Here is a 23,485-nt window from a genome sequence, read left to right as displayed (position 1 = left end):
ATAAAAGACTGTTGAGTAGACTTCAGGATGTACATGTTTATAGAGGGGCCACAGATATATCAGATCACTTTCTAGTTGTAGCTACACTGAGAGTAAAAGGTAGATGGGATACAAGGAGAATAGAAGTATCAGGGAAGAGAGAGGTGAAGGTTTATAAACTAAAAGAGGAGGCAGTTAGGGTAAGATATAAACAGCTATTGGAGGATAGATGGGCTAATGAGAGCATAGGCAATGGGGTCGAAGAGGTATGGGGTAGGTTTAAAAATGTAGTGTTAGAGTGTTCAGCAGAAGTTTGTGGTTACAGGAAAGTGGGTGCGGGAGGGAAGAGGAGCGATTGGTGGAATGATGATGTAAAGAGAGTAGTAAGGGAGAAAAAGTTAGCATATGAGAAGTTTTTACAAAGTAGAAGTGATGCAAGGAGGGAAGAGTATATGGAGAAAAAGAGAGAGGTTAAGAGAGTGGTGAAGCAATGTAAAAAGAGAGCAAATGAGAGAGTGGGTGAGATGTTATCAACAAATTTTGTTGAAAATAAGAAAAAGTTTTGGAGTGAGATTAACAAGTTAAGAAAGCCTAGAGAACAAATGGATTTGTCAGTTAAAAATAGGAGAGGAGAGTTATTAAATGGAGAGTTAGAGGTATTGGGAAGATGGAGGGAATATTCTGAGGAATTGTTAAATGTTGACGAAGATAGGGAAGCTGTGATTTCGTGTATAGGACAAGGAGGAATAACATCTTGTAGGAGTGAGGAAGAGCCAGTAGTGAGTGTGGGGGAAGTTCGTGAGGCAGTAGGTAAAATGAAAGGGGGTAAGGCAGCCGGGATTGATGGGATAAAGATAGAAATGTTAAAAGCAGGTGGGGATATAGTTTTGGAGTGGTTGGTGCAATTATTTAATAAATGTATGGAAGAGGGTGAGGTACCTAGGGATTGGCAGAGAGCATGCATAGTTCCTTTGTATAAAGGCAAAGGGGATAAAAGAGAGTGCAAAAATTATAGGGGGATAAGTCTGCTGAGTATACCTGGTAAAGTGTATGGTAGAGTTATTATTGAAAGAATTAAAAGTAAGACGGAGAATAGGATAGCAGATGAACAAGGAGGCTTTAGGAAAGGTAGGGGGTGTGTGGACCAAGTGTTTACAGTGAAACATATAAGTGAACAGTATTTAGATAAGGCTAAAGAGGTCTTTGTGGCATTTATGGATTTGGAAAAGGCGTATGACAGGGTGGATAGGGGGGCAATGTGGCAGATGTTGCAAGTGTATGGTGTAGGAGGTAGGTTACTGAAAGCAGTGAAGAGTTTTTACGAGGATAGTGAGGCTCAAGTTAGAGTATGTAGGAAAGAGGGAAATTATTTCCCAGTAAAAGTAGGCCTTAGACAAGGATGTGTGATGTCACCGTGGTTGTTTAATATATTTATAGATGGGGTTGTAAGAGAAGTAAATGCGAGGGTCTTGGCAAGAGGTGTGGAGTTAAAAGATAAAGAATCACACACAAAGTGGGAGTTGTCACAGCTGCTCTTTGCTGATGACACTGTGCTCTTGGGAGATTCTGAAGAGAAGTTGCAGAGATTGGTGGATGAATTTGGTAGGGTGTGCAAAAGAAGAAAATTAAAGGTGAATACAGGAAAGAGTAAGGTTATGAGGATAACAAAAAGATTAGGTGATGAAAGATTGAATATCAGATTGGAGGGAGAGAGTATGGAGGAGGTGAATGTATTCAGATATTTGGGAGTGGACGTGTCAGCGGATGGGTCTATGAAAGATGAGGTGAATCATAGAATTGATGAGGGGAAAAGAGTGAGTGGTGCACTTAGGAGTCTGTGGAGACAAAGAACTTTGTCCTTGGAGGCAAAGAGGGGAATGTATGAGAGTATAGTTTTACCAACGCTCTTATATGGGTGTGAAGCATGGGTGATGAATGTTGCAGCGAGGAGAAGGCTGGAGGCAGTGGAGATGTCATGTCTGAGGGCAATGTGTGGTGTGAATATAATGCAGAGAATTCGTAGTTTGGAAGTTAGGAGGAGGTGCGGGATTACCAAAACTGTTGTCCAGAGGGCTGAGGAAGGGTTGTTGAGGTGGTTCGGACATGTAGAGAGAATGGAGCGAAACAGAATGACTTCAAGAGTGTATCAGTCTGTAGTGGAAGGAAGGCGGGGTAGGGGTCGGCCTAGGAAAGGTTGGAGAGAGGGGGTAAAGGAGGTTTTGTGTGCAAGGGGCTTGGACTTCCAGCAGGCATGCGTGAGCGTGTTTGATAGGAGTGAATGGAGACAAATGGTTTTTAATACTTGGCGTGCTGTTGGAGTGTGAGCAAAGTAACATTTATGAAGGAGTTCAGGGAAACCGGCAGGCCGGACTTGAGTCCTGGAGATGGGAAGTACAGTGCCTGCACTCTGAAGGAGGGGTGTTAATGTTGCAGTTTAAAAACTGTAGTGTAAAGCACCCTTCTGGCAAGACAGTGATGGAGTGAATGATGGTGAAAGTTTTTCTTTTTCGGGCCACCCTGCCTTGGTGGGAATCGGCCAGTGTGATAATAAAAAAAAATAAAAAAAAGAAGGGGTTACTAGCCCCTTGCTCCTTTCATTTTATTCACCTCTTATGACACGCATGGCTTACAGAGGAAGGATATTTCTCCTTTTTTTAACCTGGTCACTGACTGGGCTGCAGGGACACTGATCCCTGAAATCCTCTCCAGGAACACTCATCAGGTACAGATAAGCTTCATTCTCTTCTCTCCACAGATGCCTCAAACTCCATTTAACTTTTCCCAATCATTTATTAGATTTTTTTTTTTTCAACAAGTCGGCCGTCTCCCACCGAGGCAGGGTGACCCAAAGAGAAAGAAAATCCCCAAAAAGAAAATACTTTCATCATCATTCAACGCTTTCACCTCACACATAATCACTGTTTTTGCAGAGGTGCCCAGAATACAACAGTTTAGAAGTATATACGTATGAAAATACAAAATATATCTCTCCAAACTGCCAATATCCCAAACCCCTCCTTTAGAGTGCAGGCATTGTACTTCCCATTTCCAGGACTCAAGTCCAGTTATATAAAATAATCGGTTTCCCTGAATTCCTTCACTAAATATTACCCTGCTCACACTCCAACAGATCGTCAAGTCCCAAATACCATTTGTCTTCATTCACTCCTATCTAACACGCTCACACACGCTTGCTGGAAGTCCAAACCCCTCGCCCACAACACCTCTTTTACCCCCTCCCTATTTCCCTACATGTCCACTACCAAATATATAAGTACATACACTTCCTCTATTGTCCCTCTTCCAATCTGTTAACTTTTTAATGCCTCTACTGTTTTTGTACTATCATCTTGCTCATTCCTATTTACTTTTAATTTCCTTCTTTTGCACACTCTCCCAAACTCAACCACCAGCCTTGGCAACTTCACCTCAGAATCTCTCAAAAGAAGAATTGTGACAACTACCAATATGTATCAGATTTTTTATAATTTAATCCTACACCTTTTCTTTTACAACCTCTCTAAACATTAAGCAACCATGGTGACATCACACTACTCTTTAATAGAAAATGTTCCCTTTCTCACCTACATAACCTAACATGAGCCTCACTCTACTCATAAAAACTCTGTACTGCTCTTAATAATGTAGTACCTAGTCTATATATCTGCAACATGTGTCATATTGCTTCCCTATCTACCTTATCATATGCCTTTTCTAAAACCATAAATGCAATTAATAGTTCCTTACCCTTAGGTTATGTTAGGTAAGATTCGTCAGGAAACAGGTCAAGTGTTTCCCGAGGAGGGTCTTAGTCATATGATGACCTGCCACTGGAGATTTTGGTCATCAGACTGAGGCCTTCCACTGGTTTACTGGTCCACCACTTTAAAAATTAAGATTATAATTATAACCACATTAATTTGCTTTCGTTTTTTTTACATGGTGGCCATCTCCCACCTAGGCAGGGTGACCTGAATATGAAACACTTTCACCATCATTCACACTGTCACTGTCTTCCCAGAGGTGCACAAATATGACAGTTCATATATTACTCTAAACAGTAAATATCCCACACCCCTCCTTTTGAGTACAGGCATTGAAATTCCCACCTCCAGAACTCTAGTCCAGCTAACTGATTTCCTTGAATCCCTTCACAAAATATTACCCTAATTATACTCCAACAGCACATCGTCCAAAAAAACATTTGTCTACACTTACTCCTATCTAACATGCTCACACATGCCTTGCCCTTACCCTTCCTAAATCCTTCCCACTCCTCTGTAAGCCTCCTTCCTGCCTTACCCCTAATTCTCTCAATAACAATTCTGCCATACACCTTACTCTGTATACTGAACACACTTATTCCCCCTAAAGTTGTTACACTTGACCTTGTTTCCTTTTCTCTTGTACAATCCTTATGCACCTTTCTTTCTTTAAATGCATATATTGAACAAATAAGCCAACCATGCCAAAACTATATCCCCACTTATAATTTTGAATTGCGTAATAAAGTAACATTAAACAGATAAGTGGAAATACTTCTTCGCAAAATACTACTACAGAACAGTTAATTAAGAGCCAATTAAACTAATCTCCAGGGGAGGCTGACCAAGCAAAAAAAAGTACCACATCCTTGAAAAAAAAAAAGAAAACAAGTAGTATGTACTTGCTTCATGACTCATGAAAACATAATATATAAACTACGGTAGCCAGGTGGCCCAGTGGCTTGTGCACTGACCTGTAGTTTTACAACTTGCTTGCCATGGGTTCTAACCCTGCCTGTACAGTGGTTTGTAATTGCTTCAAAATTACAGTGAGCCAATGACTGGCTGCTGTTGCACACCGCAGAGCTGAAAGAGGCAGGATCTTGCACAGTCTTTTGTCTGCTTCACCAAACATGGCTACCTGCTGTTTACAGACGGCTACTGTACAATTATTTACAATTGCTGAAGCTGGTTTGCTTATTGCATACAGGAAATTTGTAAATCACAATTTATAACAATTACTAATCATTCTAAAGTAATCAGGGAAACAGTTCTGATGAGGAAGGGATGGGATGGGATGGGAGGGAATGTTGGAGTTCAGTTTACCACCACAACACTGGAACCACCATTTGCCAGCAACACAAAGCTTACCCTCTTTCCTAACCTTGAGTACATAAGGCACAAGCTGGTATTGTGAGACTTTTTTTTTCTTGTGTGTGTGGGGGGAGGGGGTAAAGAGCACCTTGTATGCTAGAAAATACGGTTATTGAATTTTTACAAAATAATTATAAACAAAATAAAAGAGGGCACTTTAAGATGCCACTGCAAACAGGTAATTACATACACAAGCAGCAAGTTGAGAGGTGGGGCCAGGAGCTGAGACTCAACCCCTGTAGCCACATACAGACAAGTACATACAGATGAGTGTGCATGCACACATATATACATGCGCACACACGCACTCGCACACATACACAGAGGACCCAGTAGCGATCAGTGAAGAGGCGGGGCCAGGAGCTGAGTCTCAACCCCTGCAACCACAATTAGGTGAGTACAATTAGGCGAGTACATATGCACAAGCCCACGCACACACACACACACATACAGTGGACCCTCATTTTTCGTAAGGCTTGAAAGTCGTAGTTTTCGAAAATCGTAACTTTTTTTCATCGAAACACTGACTCGAAAATCGCCATTTGACTCGCAAATAATCGTTTGTCTCGGACGCGTATGCACAGCCCCAAGCAGCCTCACACTCCATTCCCAGCCAGTGTGCCATTGTTTATCAGTGAGTGAGGATGATCCCACAAGTTCGTATGATACATTTCATAATATTCCATTCGTTTTAGTGCTTGCAACTGCTAAATAAGCCACCATGGCTCTAAAGAAAGCTTCTAGTACCAGCCCCTTGGTAAAAAATGTGAGAAACACATATAATTTAAGAAAAAGTTTGTAGACAAATACGAAAGTGGTGGTGGTAGAGTAGTAGCAGTTGTGACAGTGGTAGAGGGTGGTAGTGGTGGTGGTAAAGGGTGGTAGTGATGGTGGTAGAGGGTGGTAGCAGTTGTGATAGTGGTAGAGGGTGGTAGCAGTTATGATAGTGGTAGAGGGTGGTAGCGATGGTGGTAGCAGTTGTGATAGTGATAGAGGGTGGTAGTGATGGTGGTAGCAGTTGTGATAGTGATAGAGGGTGGTAGTGATGGTGGTAGAGGGCAGTAGCAGTTGTGATAGTGGTAGAAGGTGGTAGTGATGGTGATAGAGGGTGGTAGTGGTTGTGATGGTGGTAGAGGGTGCCTTCTTCAGTGATTCAGCTATTCTACTATCTCCCCCAATATTGTTAGGTTACAGAAAAGACCGCCACCTCAGCTGCTGCTTCACCACCATTATGGAGGGCTTATGCTCTCAGTGGCCCTTATACACCCAACAACACAACACAACACCTCTCGTGACATACATAATGACTTATTTTATTCATTCTAGAGTATATTCCATGTTTCTATGTTATTAATATTGTTTATTATGTCATATTAGTTGAATTATGATAGATAAATAAGCCATACAGTTGATATTAGTGTCATATTCTCCAACAATAAACTCGCCTCCCCTCCCTCTGCCCCATCTGCCATACACCAACAAGAGTCTTCAATAAAGGTAAGTGTGATGTTAAATGTTCATTTATACATTTTATTAGTGCTTTACATTTATTTGGCATTCTTTTCTGCATGTAAATCTATATTTAAGCTAGGGAAGTGGCTAGGGAAGTGACCCCTGAAGTGACCTAGTCCTTATGGAGGGGGATTCCCCTTCCAAACAATACCCTTTATTCCCTCTCTCCTCCTCCCTGTCTTCTACTCATCAACAACAGCCTTCAATAAAGGTAACTGTCATGTTGAATGTTCATTTTTTGTGCATGTAAATCTATCTTTAAGGTAAAAAAATAGTTTTTTGATACTTGTGGGTGTCTGGAACGAATTAATTGGATTTACATTATTTCTTATGGGGGAAAATGGATTCGCAAATCGTCAATTTCGATAACAGTCACACTCTCTGGAACGAATTAATTATGAAAAACGAGGGTCCACTGTACATATTTTCATTCATTTACCAAGACATCCAGTTAGTATTATTTGTCTAAGTTTACAACTGGTATGTTTCCCAAATACTAACCTTTTAGACTTAATGGCCAATCATGCTGAAAGCAAAAGTATTCATAACCATTAAAATTTTTTATCCAATTATCATTATACAATAATATATATACATAGCAGCTCTTAAGTATAAAAAATTTACATGAAATCAAAATGTAAAATGAATGACATTATTTTATGGCCTCTCTTCTGCATGGAGTAAAGAATGTTTATTTCAATTCACAGACAGATTTTTGAGAAAGAATTTCGTATATATAGCAGTCAAAACTGTGCAAGTATTATCAAAATGTTTGCTATCTGCTAAAATCACAGATTTATAAAAAATATTATATACACTTCTTATAGTAGCTGATCCTTTCTTCAAGAGCACAAGTGACAACAATTATCTTACATGCTCACATGACAGTCTTGGCCACTCTCTCTTAAGTTCTACAAACACCTTTCCTTAAGAACATATTTTTGAAACCTTTTACTGATGTAGATCAAACCACAGTTCATATTGGAAACCAATTCTATTCTATATTACTGAATGACTACAAAAACTCAGTGATAAAAGATTTTCTCAAAATTTAATTAAATAAACTATTCATTACTTAACATCATTAAGCAGAGTACCAGGTGTCAACACAGACTGAGAAAAAAAAAATGATGCTTAAGAGTATGTCCTCAAATATTATTCACAAATAACCTTAGATGTAACATTGCAGAGTAAATAATAATTTGCTCATTGCCCACTCTGCTATTGCGATTTGGCTAACGAGTTTTTTTTTTAACAGTTTCACATCAATGTTCATTTAAAATTGTAATATTAAACTTAAAAAGTGTTTTGCATATTTTAAAATGTAGTATTTTGAGACACATTTCAATAATTCAGCTCATATATCTGGAAGAGAATTATTTTCATACAGAGGGAACACTATTACTGTCAACTGTTGTTAATGCTGTTATGCTAGTGTATGTAGGCCACACTTAATGCCAAACCCCAGGCTCAGTTTCCAAAGCTATTGTATGAAGCAAGAAATGACAAACTGTTGAACAAGCTTTTATTGCAACATTGTTTCACTGCAACAATAATAGCTTGCTTTCCAACCTCTTTCTATGCCCTCATACTTGTCAGCAATACACCATGTCATCCTTCAAAAAGCTATTGTTGTTTTGGCAAATATAAAACTTATAATGTCTTTTCCTGAATGTCTTGAATCTATTACTAGCAATCACACTTTCAAATACCACTATCAGCTTCTTCAAGAATTTTTTTCCCATATGCTAAATCCCAGTAGTGTTCGACCCCATGCTTTTTAAAGTGATCCCTTGCAAAGGATTCTGTAGGACAGGCTTTGAACTGCATCTGTGAAAGAGACAAAGAAAAAAAAATTATTATTATATTCATGAAGGAGCACTAAACCTGTAAGGGGTCATACAGTGTCTAGGGAATGGGCAAGGTGATGAGTACCTTTGATGAGTTTTGAGTCTTTCTACTCCCAGAGCCCGACCATGGGTCAGGTTTAATCTGAGAATGGGAAGAATAGCTCTAATTCCTTTAATCAAGAGCTGTAAACCAGCATTAAGGAACCTCTTCTTGAAAAGAAGAAACAGTATAAAATGCTTATTAATTATAAGTTGATTTTCAAAGAACCTCATCAGTAGTTCCCACTGATAAGAGAAAATATAAGGTGAAAGGATTAAGTGATTTTTAACATGGTTTTAAGAAAGATGATAATTTTAATACACATCAATAAAAAATACAATTTTTTTTTTCAACAAGCCGGTCGTTTCCCACCGAGGCAGGGTGACCCAAAAAGAAAATACTTTCATCATCATTCAACACTTTCACCTCACTCACACATAATCATTGTTTTTGCAGAGGTGCCCAGATACAGCAGTTTAGAAGCATATACATATAAAGATATATAACATATCCCTCCAAACTGCCAATATCCCAAACCCCTCCTTTAAAGTGCAGGCACTGTACTTCCCATTCCCAATACTCAAGTCGTTCTATAAAAATAACCAGTTTCCCTGAATCATTTCACTAAATATTACCCTGCTCACACTCCAACAGATCATCAGGTCCCAAAAACCATTAGTCTCCATTCACTCCTATCTAACACGCTCACACACGCTTGCTGAAAGTCCACAAAACCTCCTTTACCCCCTCCCTCCAACCTTTTCGAGGATGACCCCTACCCCACCTTCCTTCCCCTACAGATTTATATGCTCTCTATGTCATTCTACTTTGATCCAGTTCTCTAAATGACCAAACCACTTCAACAACCCCTCTTCAGCCCTCTGACTAATACTTTTATTAACTCCACACCTTCTCCTAATTTCCACACTCGAAATTTTCTGCATGATATTTACACCACACATTGCCCTTAGACAGGGCATCTCCACTGCCTCCAACCGCCTCCTTATTGCAGCATTTACAACCTGTGTGGCGAAACGTTTCCTTATTAAAAATACCCAAGTGTTGCACGTGTCTAATTTACACACTGGAGGCACTCAGACCCGTTATCATCTACAGACAAGGGATGCCAGATTGTCAATCCGACATAACCTTGGAGTCAGTAAACTGACAGAACCAGATCCATGACTGTCCAACCTGAGTGTAACCAGCAGCCCAGTACATAACCTTCCCAGAATTCCTGAGCAGGTGAACTACCAATCTTTGTGCACTGGTGGAATAACCAAGATGGCTGTGACAGTTAGCCAAGGTGGTGGTTGGGTAGTTGCCAGGAGGACTAATCAAGTACCACAATAGAAGACCTGTAGATGGGCAGGGTACAATTTGAACACTATCCTACAGTTAGTTTTCAATTTAGGGGTCATGCTCCAAGAGAAATGAAAATAGGTGCCTTGCTTGATTTGAGTTGGTTCAAGCCAAAGAGTACATTAACATTAGTCTGAGTTGATTCAAACCACAGGATACATGAACTTATGTAAGGGGAAAGTTATCATTCTTCCCCTTGCCATTAATTTAATGGTGCACCTTCATCTCCGGGTAAGCCTGAAATTTGATGATTGAAAAGTACTGGAACTGATTAATGAAAATGAGAGCTGCAATTCTGTGGGTCAAAACTGGAAGACACAAAGACAACGAATAGACATGAAAGTCCCCCCCCCCCCCCCCCCCCCCCCCGAGTCATTATATTTTGGTGGGTAGTGATAACTCGTTAAAAAAAAAAAAATGGCCTCACCTGCCATCTTTCACCAAGATAGTGACCCAAAGTATGGAAACCTTCATCATTCATTCAACAGCTATCTTACCAGAAGTACACACTAAGTATATAAATTAAAATGATCTTCCATACTGCAACTTTCCTAAGCCTCTTTCACTATGCCCTCAATGTCTTTCCCACCTCCAGGACTCAAGTCTGGCTAATAAAGGTATAAAAGGTTCTTACCTCAACAAAGCTTCTTTCTGATGTAGTCCCCTCCCAAACCAATTGACATTTAGGGTCAATATCTGCATCTTTTGAGCGTGATTCTTCTGCCCATTTGATACGCTCCATCATTAATCTGAAATTTTTTATGTATTAATATTACAAAATGCATACAATTTCTTAGATTCTATAAAACATCTGCATTATCTAAATTTTTTTTTCCCAACAAGTCGGCCGTCTCCCACCGAGGCAGGGTGACCCAAAAAAGAAAGAAAATCCCCAAAGAGAAAATACTTTCAACATCATTCAACACTTTCACCTCACTCACACATAATCACTGTTTTTGCAGAGGTGCTCGGAAGACAACAGTTTAGAAGCATATATGTATAAAGATACACAACATATCCTTCCAAACTGCTAATATCCTGAAATCCCTCCTTTAGAGTGCAGGCATTGTACTTCCCATTTCCAGGACTCAAGTCCGGCTATATAAAAATAACCGGTTTCCCTGAATCCCTTCACTAAATATTACCCTGCTCGCACTCCAACAGATCGTCAGGTCCCAAATACCATTCGTCTCCATTCACTATCGAACACGCTCATGCACGCCTGCTGGAAGTCCAAGCCCCTCGCCCACAAAACCTCCCTTACCCCTTCCTTCCAACCTTTTCGAGGACGATGCCTACCCCGCCTTCCTTCTCCTACAGATTTAAATGCTCTCCATGTCATTCTACTTTGATCCATTCTCTCTAAATGACCAAACCACCTCAACAACCCCTTTTCAGCCCTCTGACTAATACTTTTACTAACTCCACACCTCCTAATTTCCACACTCCGAATTTTCTGCATAATATTTAAATCGCACATTGCCCTTAGACAGGACATCTCCACTGCCTCCAACCGCCCCCTCGCTGCTGCATTCACAACCAAAGCTTCACACCCATATATGAGAATTGGTACTACTATACTTTCATACATTCCCTTCTTTGCCTCCATAGATAATGTTTTTTTGACTCCACATATACCTATATATAGGTAGTAGGTTGGTAGAGAGCAACCACCCAGGGAGGTACTACCGTCCTGCCAAGTGAATGTAAAACAAAAGCCTGTAATTGTTTTACATGATGGTAGGATTGCTGGTGTCTTTTGTCTGTCTCATAAATATGCAAGATTACAGGTATGTCTTGCTACTTCTACTTACACTTAGGTCACACTATACATACATGTACACGTTCATTTATACACACTCATCTGAGTTTTCTTTGATTTTATCTTAATAGTTCTTGGTCTTATTACTTTTCCTTTTATATCCATGGGGAAGTGGAATAAGAATCTTTCCTCCGTAAGCCATGCGTGTTGTAAAAGTCAACTAAAATGCCGGGAAAAATGGGCTAGCAACCCCTTTTCCTGTAAAGATTACTAAAAAGAATAAGAAGAAGAAAATTGTCAAAGTGGGAAGTCTGAATGTGCGTGGATGATAAGAAAGAGATGATTGTGGATGTTATGAATGAGGAGAAGCTGGATGTCCTGGCTTTAAGTGAAACAAAACTGAAGGGGCTGGGAGAGTTTCAATGGACAGGAATAAATGGGATTAGGTCAGGGGTTTCATATAGAGTTAGAGCTAAAGAAGGAGTAGCAAAAATGTTGAAGGATAAACTATGGCAGGAAAAGAGGGACTATAAATGTATTAATTCAAGAATTATGTGGAGTAAAATAAAGATTGGATGTGAAAAGTGGGTTATAGTAAGCGTGTATGCACCTGGAGAAGAAACAAGTGTAGAGGAGAGAGAGAGATTTTGGGAAATGTTGAGTGAATGCGTGGGGAGTTTTGAATCAAGTGTGAGAGTAATGGTGGTTGGGGATTTCAATGCTAAAGTGGGTAAAAATGTTATGGAGGGAGTAGTAGGTAAATTTGGGGTGCCAGGGGTAAATGTAAATGGGGAGCCTTTAATTGAGCTATGTGTAGAAAGAGATTTGGTAATAAGTAATACATATTTTATGAAAAAGAGGATAAATAAATATACAAGGTATGATGTAGCACGTAATGAAAGTAGTTTGTTAGATTATGTATTGGTGGATAAAAGGTTGATGGGTAGGCTCCAGGATGTACATGTTTATAGAGGGGCAACTGATATATCGGATCATTATTTAGTTGTAGCTACAGTTAGAGTAAGTGGTAGATGGGAAAAGAGGAAGGTGGCAACAACAAGTAAGAGGGAGGTGAAAGTGTATAAACTAAGGGAGGAGGAAGTTCGGGCGAGATATAAGCGACTATTGGCAGAAAGGTGGGCTAGTGCAAAGATGAGTAGTGGGGGGGTTGAAGAGGGTTGGAATAGTGTTAAAAATGCAGTATTAGAATGTGGGGCAGAAGTTTGTGGTTATGGGAGGGTGGGGGCAGGAAGAAAGAGGAGTGATTGGTGGAATGATGAAGTAAAGGGTGTGATAAAAGAGAAAAAGTTAGCTTATGAGAGGTTTTTACAAAGAAGAAGTGTTATAAGAAGAGCAGAGTATATGGAGAGTAAAAGAAAGGTGAAGAGAGTGGTGAGAGAGTGCAAAAGGAGAGCAGATGATAGAGTGGGAGAGACACTGTCAAGAAATTTTAATGAAAATAAGAAAAAATTTTAGAGTGAGTTAAACAAGTTAAGAAAGCCTAGGGATAGTATGGATTTGTCAGTTAAAAACAGAGTAGGGGAGTTAGTAGATGGGGAGAGGGAGGTATTAGGTAGATGGCGAGAATATTTTGAGGAACTTTTAAATGTTTAGGAAGAAAGGAGGAAGTAATTTCAAGCACTGGTCAGGGAGGTACACCATCTTTTAGGAGTGAAGAAGAGCAGAATGTAAGTGTGGGGGAGGTACCCGAGGCATTACGTAGAATGAAAAGGGGTAAAGCAGCTGGAACTGATGGGATCATGAAAGAAATGTTAAAAGCAGGGGGAAGATATAGTGTTGGAGTGGTTGGTACTTTTGTTACTTTTTAAAGTATTTTCTTTTTGGGGATTTTCTTTCTTTTTTGGGTCACCCTGCCTCGGTGGGAGACGACCGACTTGTTGAAAAAAAAAAAAAAAAAAAACATGCATGCGTAGTGTGACCTAGTTTAAGTAGAAGCAGCAAGATGTACCTGAAATTTTGTATTTTTGTGAGACAAAAAAAGACACCAGCAATCCTACCATCATGTAAAACAAGTACAGGCTTTTGTTTTACACTCACTTGGCAGGATGGTAGTACCTCCCTGGATGGTTGCTGTCTACCAACCAACTACCTAGGACACTCCTAATTCTCTACATAATATTTACACTACACATTACCCCCAAACTGCAATGCCTCCACCATTCTGCTTGGTGCAACATTTATAACTCATACTTTATGCCAATGTAACAGTTTTGGTACAGCTATACGTACTCAGGCACATTTTACTCTTTTGCGTTCATGGATAAAATTCTTTCTCTCCACAGATGCCTTAATACATAACTCACCTTTTCCCTTCCCACTCCTATTCTATTGGTTACCTCTTCCTTCATAGACCTATCTGCTGATAGGTCCATTCACAAATATTCGAAGACTTACTTCCTTCACACTCCCTCCCTCCAATCTGATATCCAACCTTTCATTGCCTTTGTCTTTCTTATTACCTTACTTCTCCTATACTCTCTTTTAATTTACTCCTTTTACAAACTCTCTCAAATTCTTTCAATATTTGCAACTTCTCTCCAGAATCTCCCAAAAGAACCATATCATCTGCCAAGTAACTGTGACATAACTCACATTTTGTTTATGCCTTTTCAGCACTCACTTTTAACTTACCTCTTATACTTCTTCTGCTGTTTTGGACCTCCTTCAACTACAACAACATTAATGTCCTTAAAAAGGACTACAGTACCAGTGAGGAAAAGTTGTTTTGCATTTGTTTCAACCTTGAACTTATGTGAACCATTGGAGAAATCTGTCACCCTGAGGAAGAAATAATAACATTTGCTTTGTTAACATTATACGTATTTATTTTTACCACACCACCCATTTTGCACCAACATAATCAACTCAAAAAGGAACACATTCATCATCACTCACCCAACAGATGTCTTGCCAGAAGTTTACAGACATCACACTTTCAATGACCCTCTGAACCACAGCACCTGAACCCTTCTTCAGAATACATGTACTGCACTTGCCATCTCCAGAAATAAAACAACCCTCTCTCTCCTTCAAAGTGCAAGCACTATACCTTTTGTTAGCAGAACTGCAACATCCCCAACCATCCTTTAGTGCAAGCATTATTACAGGTGCACATCTCTTTATCCTAAACCCTTGGGGCCTGTATTGTTTCGAATTTCAGAATGATTTTCAACGCCGCCACATAGCGGCATGACCCAGCATGGAGATGACTGACGCTCCACACTCCATGAAGAGACTTCAGTTTTCGGAACTTTTTGAATTTCAGAATTTCAGATAAAGGGATGTGGACCTGTACCTGTCACCAGAAGTCAAATCTAGATAATATACATGTTCCTCATAGTCATACATAAATCAACTTTCATACAAGTAGAAATTAACAGCTCACTACTCACTTATATACAGCAACATGAATCCCTGTACTGGTGTCCTCTTTAATTTTACGAACTTTCTTTTCTCTTAGCTGTTCAGGTGTAAGTTTGCGTGCAGCATTAGCATCCTGGTGGGCTTTAAGTCTCTTAGCCATCTGTTCACGCACGTGCTTTTCCATTTTTGTAGGGTCTAACACTGCTTCCGTTCCTAAAACCCTCATTAAATTAGCCATTCGTACCTGCAAGATATTTTTAACTATAATTATCTTTTATCGAGAATTTCATAAATTAGCAAGGTAAATTTTTATTTTTTTTTTTTTATTATCACACCGGCCGATTCCCACCAAGGCAGGGTGGCCCGAAAAAGAAAAACTTTCACCATCATTCACTCCATCACTGTCTTGCCAGAAGGGTGCTTTACACTACAGTTTTTAAACTGCAACATTAACACCCCTCCTTCAGAGTGCAGGCACTGTACTTCCCATCTCCAAGACTCAAGTCCGGCCTGCCGGTTTCCCTGAATCCCTTCATAAATGTTACTTTGCTCACACTCCAACAGCACGTCAAGTATTAAAAACCATTTGTCTCCATTCACTCCTATCAAACACGCTCACGCATGCCTGCTGGAAGTCCAAGCCCCTCGCACACAAAACCTCCTTTACCCCCTCCCTCCAACCCTTCCTAGGCCGACCCCTACCCCGCCTTCCTTCCACTACAGACTGATACACTCTTGAAGTCATTCTGTTTCGCTCCATTCTCTCTACATGTCCGAACCACCTCAACAACCCTTCCTCAGCCCTCTGGACAACAGTTTTGGTAATCCCGCACCTCCTCCTAACTTCCAAACTACGAATTCTCTGCATTATATTCACACCACACATTGCCCTCAGACATGACATCTCCACTGCCTCCAGCCTTCTCCTCGCTGCAACATTCATCACCCACGCTTCACACCCATATAAGAGCGTTGGTAAAACTATACTCTCATACATTCCCCTCTTTGCCTCCAAGGACAAAGTTCTTTGTCTCCACAGACTCCTAAGTGCACCACTCACTCTTTTTCCCTCATCAATTCTATGATTCACCTCATCTTTCATAGACCCATCCGCTGACACGTCCACTCCCAAATATCTGAATACGTTCACCTCCTCCATACTCTCTCCCTCCAATCTGATATTCAATCTTTCATCACCTAATCTTTTTGTTATCCTCATAACCTTACTCTTTCCTGTATTCACCTTTAATTTTCTTCTTTTGCACACCCTACCAAATTCATCCACCAATCTCTGCAACTTCTCTTCAGAATCTCCCAAGAGCACAGTGTCATCGGCAAAGAGCAGCTGTGACAACTCCCACTTTGTGTGTGATTCTTTATCTTTTAACTCCACGCCTCTTGCCAAGACCCTCGCATTTACTTCTCTTACAACCCCATCTATAAATATATTAAACAACCACGGTGACATCACACATCCTTGTCTAAGGCCTACTTTTACTGGGAAAAAATTTCCCTCTTTCCTACATACTCTAACTTGAGCCTCACTATCCTCGTAAAAACTCTTCACTGCTTTCAGTAACCTACCTCCTACACCATACACTTGCAACATCTGCCACATTGCCCCCCTATCCACCCTGTCATACGCCTTTTCCAAATCCATAAATGCCACAAAGACCTCTTTAGCCTTATCTAAATACTGTTCACTTATATGTTTCACTGTAAACACCTGGTCCACACACCCCCTACCTTTCCTAAAGCCTCCTTGTTCATCTGCTATCCTATTCTCCGTCTTACTCTTAATTCTTTCAATTATAACTCTACCATACACTTTACCAGGTACACTCAACAGACTTATCCCCCTATAATTTTTGCACTCTCTTTTATCCCCTTTGCCTTTATACAAAGGAACTATGCATGCTCTCTGCCAATCCCTAGGTACCTTACCCTCTTCCATACATTTATTAAATAATTGCACCAACCACTCCAAAACTATATCCCCACCTGCTTTTAACATTTCTATCTTTATCCCATCAATCCCGGCTGCCTTACCCCCTTTCATTTTACCTACTGCCTCACGAACTTCCCCCACACTCACAACTGGCTCTTCCTCACTCCTACAAGATGTTATTCCTCCTTGCCCTATACACGAAATCACAGCTTCCCTATCTTCATCAACATTTAACAATTCCTCAAAATATTCCTTCCATCTTCCCAATACCTCTACCTCTCCATTTAATAACTCTCCTCTCCTATTTTTAACTGACAAATCCATTTGTTCTCTAGGCTTTCTTAACTTGTTAATCTCACTCCAAAACTTTTTCTTATTTTCAACAAAATTTGTTGATAACATCTCACCCACTCTCTCATTTGCTCTCTTTTTACATTGCTTCACCACTCTCTTAACTTCTCTCTTTTTCTCCATATACTCTTCCCTCCTTGCATCACTTCTACTTTGTAAAAACTTCTCATATGCTAACTTTTTCTCCCTTACTACTCTCTTTACATCATCATTCCACCAATCGCTCCTCTTCCCTCCTGCACCCACTTTCCTGTAACCACAAACTTCTGCTGAACACTCTAACACTACATTTTTAAACCTACCCCATACCTCTTCGACCCCATTGCCTATGCTCTCATTAGCCCATCTATCCTCCAATAGCTGTTTATATCTTACCCTAACTGCCTCCTCTTTTAGTTTATAAACCTTCACCTCTCTCTTCCCTGATGCTTCTATTCTCCTTGTATCCCATCTACCTTTTACTCTCAGTGTAGCTACAACTAGAAAGTGATCTGATATATCTGTGGCCCCTCTATAAACATGTACATCCTGAAGTCTACTCAACAGTCTTTTATCTACCAATACATAATCCAACAAACTACTGTCATTTCGCCCTACATCATATCGTGTATACTTATTTATCCTCTTTTTCTTAAAATATGTATTACCTATAACTAAACCCCTTTCTATACAAAGTTCAATCAAAGGGCTCCCATTATCATTTACACCTGGCACCCCAAACTTACCTACCACACCCTCTCTAAAAGTTTCTCCTACTTTAGCATTCAAGTCCCCTACCACAATTACTCTCTCACTTGGTTCAAAGGCTCCTATACATTCACTTAACATCTCCCAAAATCTCTCTCTCTCCTCTGCATTCCTCTCTTCTCCAGGTGCATACACGCTTATTATGACCCACTTCTCGCATCCAACCTTTACTTTAATCCACATAATTCTTGAATTTACACATTCATAAAGGTAAATATGTACTTCAAATCAGTTACATATAAAAATCAATCCACTATAATACCAAACTGGTTAAAAACAAAATATTTTTCATAACAAAGAAATGCGTAATGAAATATTTAGGGTATTAGACAATGGAATCATCTTAAGGTGATGACCAAAACGGGATACCCATAATGGTTGTCAATTATTTTCTTCCTCCAGAACGAGCCTGGGCCATGGCCGGGTTCCAAGAGTACAGAGACTCTTGAAACTCGTCACTTCTATATGATAACAAGCCTGGCCCTGAATCAGGCTCATTATCATACAGAGAGAAAAATACAGAAAGAAAAATCATATTTTTTTTTTTTCCAACAAGTCGGCCGTCTCCCACTGAGGCAGGGTGACCCAAAGAGAAAGAAAATCCCCAAAAAGAAAATACTTTATCCAGAGGGCTGAGGAGGGGTTGTTGAGGTGGTTCGGGCATGTAGAGAGAATGGAACAAAACAAAATGACTTTGAGAGTGTATAAATCTGTAGTGGAGGGAAGCGGGGGTAGGGGTCGGCCTAGGAAGGGCTGGAGGAAGGGGGTAAAGGAGGTTTTGTGTGAGAGGGGCTTGGACTTCCGGCAAGTGTGCATGAGCGTATCTGATAGGAGTGAATGTAGACAAATGGTTTTTAATACTTGATGTGCTGTTGGAGTGTGAGAAAAGCAACATTTATGAAAGGATTCAGGGAAACCGGCAGGCTGGACTTGAGTCCTGGAGATGGGAAGTACAGTGTCTACACTCTGAAGGAGGGGTGTTATGTTGCAGTTTTATAAATGTAGTGTAAAGCACTCCTCTGGCAAGACAGTGATGGAGTGAATGATGATGAAAGTTTTTCTTTTTCCTGCCACCCTGCCATGGTGGGAATCGGCCAATGTGTTAATAATAATAAATATTTAGTCGTAGCTACAGTGAGAGTAAGAGGTAGATGGGACAAAAGGAAAATGGCAACAACAAGTAAGAGAGAGGTGAAAGTGTATAAACTAAGAGAGGAGGAAGTTAGGGTAAGATATAAGCAACTACTAGCAGAAAGGTGGGCTAATGTAAGTATGAGTAGTGGGGGAGGTGGGGGTTGAAAAGGGTTGGGATAGTTTTAAAAATGCAGTTTTAGAAAGTAGGGCAGAAGTTTGTGGTTATAGGAGGGTGGATGCAGGACAAAAGAGGAGTGACTGGTGGAATGATGAATTAAAGAGTGTGATAAAAGAGAAAAAGGTAGCTTATGAGAGGTTTCTACAAAGCATAAGTGTTGCAAGAAGAGCAGAGTACATGGAGAGCAAAAGAAAGGTGAAGAGAGTGGTGAGAGAATGCAAAAGGAGAGCAGATGAAAGAGTGGGAGAGGCACTGGCAAGAAATTTTGCTGAAAACAAGAAAAAATTTTAGAGTGAGATAAACAAGTTAAGAAAGCCTAGAGAACAAATGGACTTGTCAGTTAAAAACAGAGTAGGAGAGTTAGTAGATGGGGAGATGGAGGTATTGGGTAGATGGCGGGAATATTTTGAGGAACTTTTAAATGTCGACGAAGAAAGAGAGGCGGTAATTTCATGCACTGGCCAGGGAGGTATACCATCTTTTAGGAGTGAAGAATAGCAGGATGTGAGTGTGGGGAAGGTGCGTGAGGCATTACGTAGAATGAAAGGGGGTAAAGCAGTTGAAACTGACGGGATCATGAAATGTTAAAAGCATGGGGGGGAGGGGGATATAGTGTTCGAGTGGTTGGTGTTTTTGTTTAATAAATGTATGAAAGAGGGGAAGGTACCTAGGGAGTGGCAGAGAGCATGTATAGTTCCTTTATATAAAGGAAAGGGGGACAAAAGAGATTGTAAAAATTATAGGGGAATAAGTTTACTGAGTATACCAGGAAAAGTGTACGGTAGGGTTATTATTGAAAGAATTAGAGGTAAGACAGAGAGTAGGATTGCAGATTGAGCAAGGAGGCTTTAGAGTGGGTAGGGGATATGTTGATCAAGTGTTTACATTGAAGCATATATGTGAACAGTATTTAGATAAAGGCGGGGAAGTTTTCATTGCATTTATGGATTTAGAAAAGGCATATGATAGAGTGGATAGGAAAGCAATGTGGCAGATGCTGCAAGTGTATGGAATAAGTAGTAAATTACTAAATGCTGTAAAGGGTATTTATGAGTATAGTGAGGCTCAGGTTAGGGTATGTAGGAGAGAGGGAGATTACTTCCCGGTAAAAGTCGGTCTTAGTCAGGGTTGTGTAATGTCACCATGGTTGTTTAATATATTTATAGACGGGGTTGTTAAAGAAGTAAATGCTAGGGTGTTGGGGAGAGGAGTGGGATTAAATTATGGGGAATCAAGCACAAAATAGGAGTTGACACAGTTACTTTTTGCTGATGATACTGTGCTTATGGGAGATTCTATAGAAAGGTTGAAAAGGTTAGTAGATGAGTTTGGGAGGGTGTGTAAAGGTAGAAAGTTGAAAGTGAATGTAAATAAGAGTAAGGTGATGAGGGTATCAAATGATTTAGATAAAGAAAAATTGGATATCACACTGGAGAGAGGGAGTATGGAAGAAGTAAATGTTTTCAGATATTTGGGGGCTGACTTGTCAGCAGATGGGTTTATGAAGGATAAGGTTAAGAGATGATTGTGGATGTTATGAATGAGAAGAAACTGGATGTCCTGGCTTTAAGCGAAACAAAGCTGAAGGGGGTGGGAGAGTTTCAATGGAGAGGAATAAATGGGATTAGGTCAGGGGTTTCAAATAGAGTTAGAGCTAAAGAAAGAGTAGCAATAATGTTGAAGGATAAGCTATGGCAGGAAAAGAGGGACTACAAATGCATAAATTCAAGGATTATGTGGAGTAAAATAAAGATTGGATGTGAAAAGTGGGTTATAGTGAGTGTGTATGCACCTGGAGAAGAGAGAAGTGTAGAGGAGAGAGAGAGATTCTGGGAAATGTTGAGTGAATGCGTGGGGAGTTTTGAATCAAGTGTGAGAGTAATGGTGGTTGGGGATTTCAATGCTCAAGTGGGTAAAAATGTTATGGAGGGAGTAGTAGGTAAATTTGGGGTGCCAGGGGTAAATGTAAATAGGGAGCCTTTAATTGAGCTATGTGTAGAAAGAAATTTGGTAATAAGTAATACATATTTTATGAAAAAGAGGATAAATAAATATACAAGGTATGATGTAGCACGTAATGAAAGTAGTTTGTTAGATTATGTATTGGTGGATAAAAGGTTGATGAGTAGGCTCCAGGATGTACATGTTTATAGAGGGGCAACTGATATATCAGATCATTATTTAGTTGTAGCTACAGTTAGAGTAAGAGGTAGATGGGAAAAGAGGAAGGTGGCAACAAAAAGTAAGAGGGAGGTGAAAGTGTATAAATTAAGGGAGGAGGAAGTTCGGGCGAGATATAAGCGACTATTGACAGAAAGGTGGGCTAGTGCAAAGATGAGTAGTGGGGGGGTTGAAGAGGGTTGGAATAGTTTTAAAAATGCAGTATTAGAATGTGGGGCAGAAGTTTGTGGTTATAGGAGGGTGGGGGCAGGAGGAAAGAGGAGTGATTGGTGGAATGATGAAGTAAAGGGTGTGATAAAAGAGAAAAAGGTAGCTTATGAGAGGTTTTTACAAAGCAGAAGTGTTATAAGAAGAGCAGAGTATATGGAGAGTAAAAGAAAGGTGAAGAGAGTGGTGAGAGAGTGCAAAAGGAGAGCAGATGAAATAGTGGGAGAGGCACTGTCAAGAAATTTTAATGAAAATAAGAAAAAATTTTGGAGTGAGTTAAACAAGTTAAGAAAGCCTAGGGAAAGTATGGATTTGTCCGTTAAAAACAGAGTAGGGGAGTTAGTAGATGGGGAGAGGGAGGTATTAGGTAGATGGCGAGAATATTTTGAGGAACTTTTAAATGTTGAGGAAGAAAGGGAGGCGGTAATTTCATGCACTGGCCAGGGAGGTATACCATCTTTTAGGAGTGAAGAAGAGCAGAATGTAAGTGTGGTGGAGGTACGTGAGGCATTACGTAGAATGAAAGGGGGAAAGCAGCTGGAACTGATGGGGTCATGACAGAAATGTTAAAAGCAGGGGGGGATATAGTGTTGGAGTGGTTGGTACTTTTGTTTAATAAATGTATGAAAGAGGGGAAGGTACCTAGGGATTGGCAGAGAGCATGTATAGTCCCTTTATATAAAGGGAAAGGGGACAAAAGAGATTGTAAAAATTATAGAGGAATAAGTTTACTGAGTATACCAGGAAAAGTATACGGTGGTTATAATTGAAAGAATTAGAGGTAAGACAGAATGTAGAATTGCGGATGAGCAAGGAGGCTTCAGAGTGGGTAGGGGATGTGTAGATCAAGTGTTTACATTGAAGCATATATGTGAACAGTATTTAGATAAAGGTAGGGAAGTTTTTATTGCATTTATGGATTTAGAAAAGGCATATGATAGAGTGGATAGAGGAGCAATGTGGCAGATGCTGCAAGTTTATGGAATAGGTGGTAAGTTACTAAATGCTGTAAAGAGCTTTTATGAGGATAGTGAGGCTCAGGTTAGGGTGTGTAGAAGAGAGGGAGAATACTTCCCGGTAAAAGTAGGTCTTAGACAGGGATGTGTAATGTCACCATGGTTGTTTAATATATTTATAGATGGGGTTGTAAAAGAAGTAAATGCTAGGGTGTTCGAGAGAGGGGTGGGATTAAATTATGGGGAATCAAATTCAAAATGGGAATTGACACAGTTACTTTTTGCTGATGATACTGTGCTTATGGGAGATTCTAAAGAAAAATTGCAAAGGTTAGTGGATGAGTTTGAGAATGTGTGTAAAGGTAGAAAGTTGAAAGTGAACATAGAAAAGAGTAAGGTGATGAGGGTATCAAATGATTTAGATAAAGAAAAATTGGATATCAAATTGGGGAGGAGGAGTATGGAAGAAGTGAATGTTTTCAGATACTTGGGAGTTGACGTGTTGGCGGATGGATTTATGAAGGATGAGGTTAATCATAGAATTGATGAGGGAAAAAAGGTGAGTGGTGCGTTGAGGTATATGTGGAGTCAAAAAACGTTATCTATGGAGGCAAAGAAGGGAATGTATGAAAGTATAGTAGTACCAACACTCTTATATGGATGTGAAGCTTGGGTGGTAAATGCAGCAGCGAGGAGACGGTTGGAGGCAGTGGAGATGTCCTGTCTAAGGGCAATGTGTGGTGTAAATATTATGCA

At 40.0% G+C, this 23,485-nt stretch overlaps 1 protein-coding gene across 2 annotated transcripts in view; it reads right to left on the bottom strand.

Annotated features, from left to right (window-relative positions):
* Positions 1-7,174: 7,174 nt before the first annotated feature.
* The window catches only part of Prp3 (pre-mRNA processing factor 3), a 78,608-nt gene continuing 62,297 nt past the window's right edge, over positions 7,175-23,485 (bottom strand). For both annotated transcript variants that reach the window (XM_070099401.1, XM_070099402.1), the window contains 4 exons: positions 15,057-15,271; positions 14,296-14,442; positions 10,516-10,630; positions 7,175-8,459 (listed from right to left, as the gene is read on the bottom strand). In XM_070099401.1, the coding sequence (XP_069955502.1) occupies positions 8,334-8,459; positions 10,516-10,630; positions 14,296-14,442; positions 15,057-15,271 (603 nt within the window). In that variant the 3' untranslated portion in view covers positions 7,175-8,333. The remainder of the gene's footprint in view (positions 8,460-10,515; positions 10,631-14,295; positions 14,443-15,056; positions 15,272-23,485) is intronic.

This window comes from Cherax quadricarinatus, chromosome 67 (genome assembly GCF_038502225.1).
Source record: "Cherax quadricarinatus isolate ZL_2023a chromosome 67, ASM3850222v1, whole genome shotgun sequence".
Lineage (NCBI taxonomy): Eukaryota > Metazoa > Arthropoda > Malacostraca > Decapoda > Parastacidae > Cherax > Cherax quadricarinatus.
The sequence above is the reverse complement of the archived record's forward strand: the minus strand, read 5'-3'. Positions and strand labels throughout refer to the sequence as shown.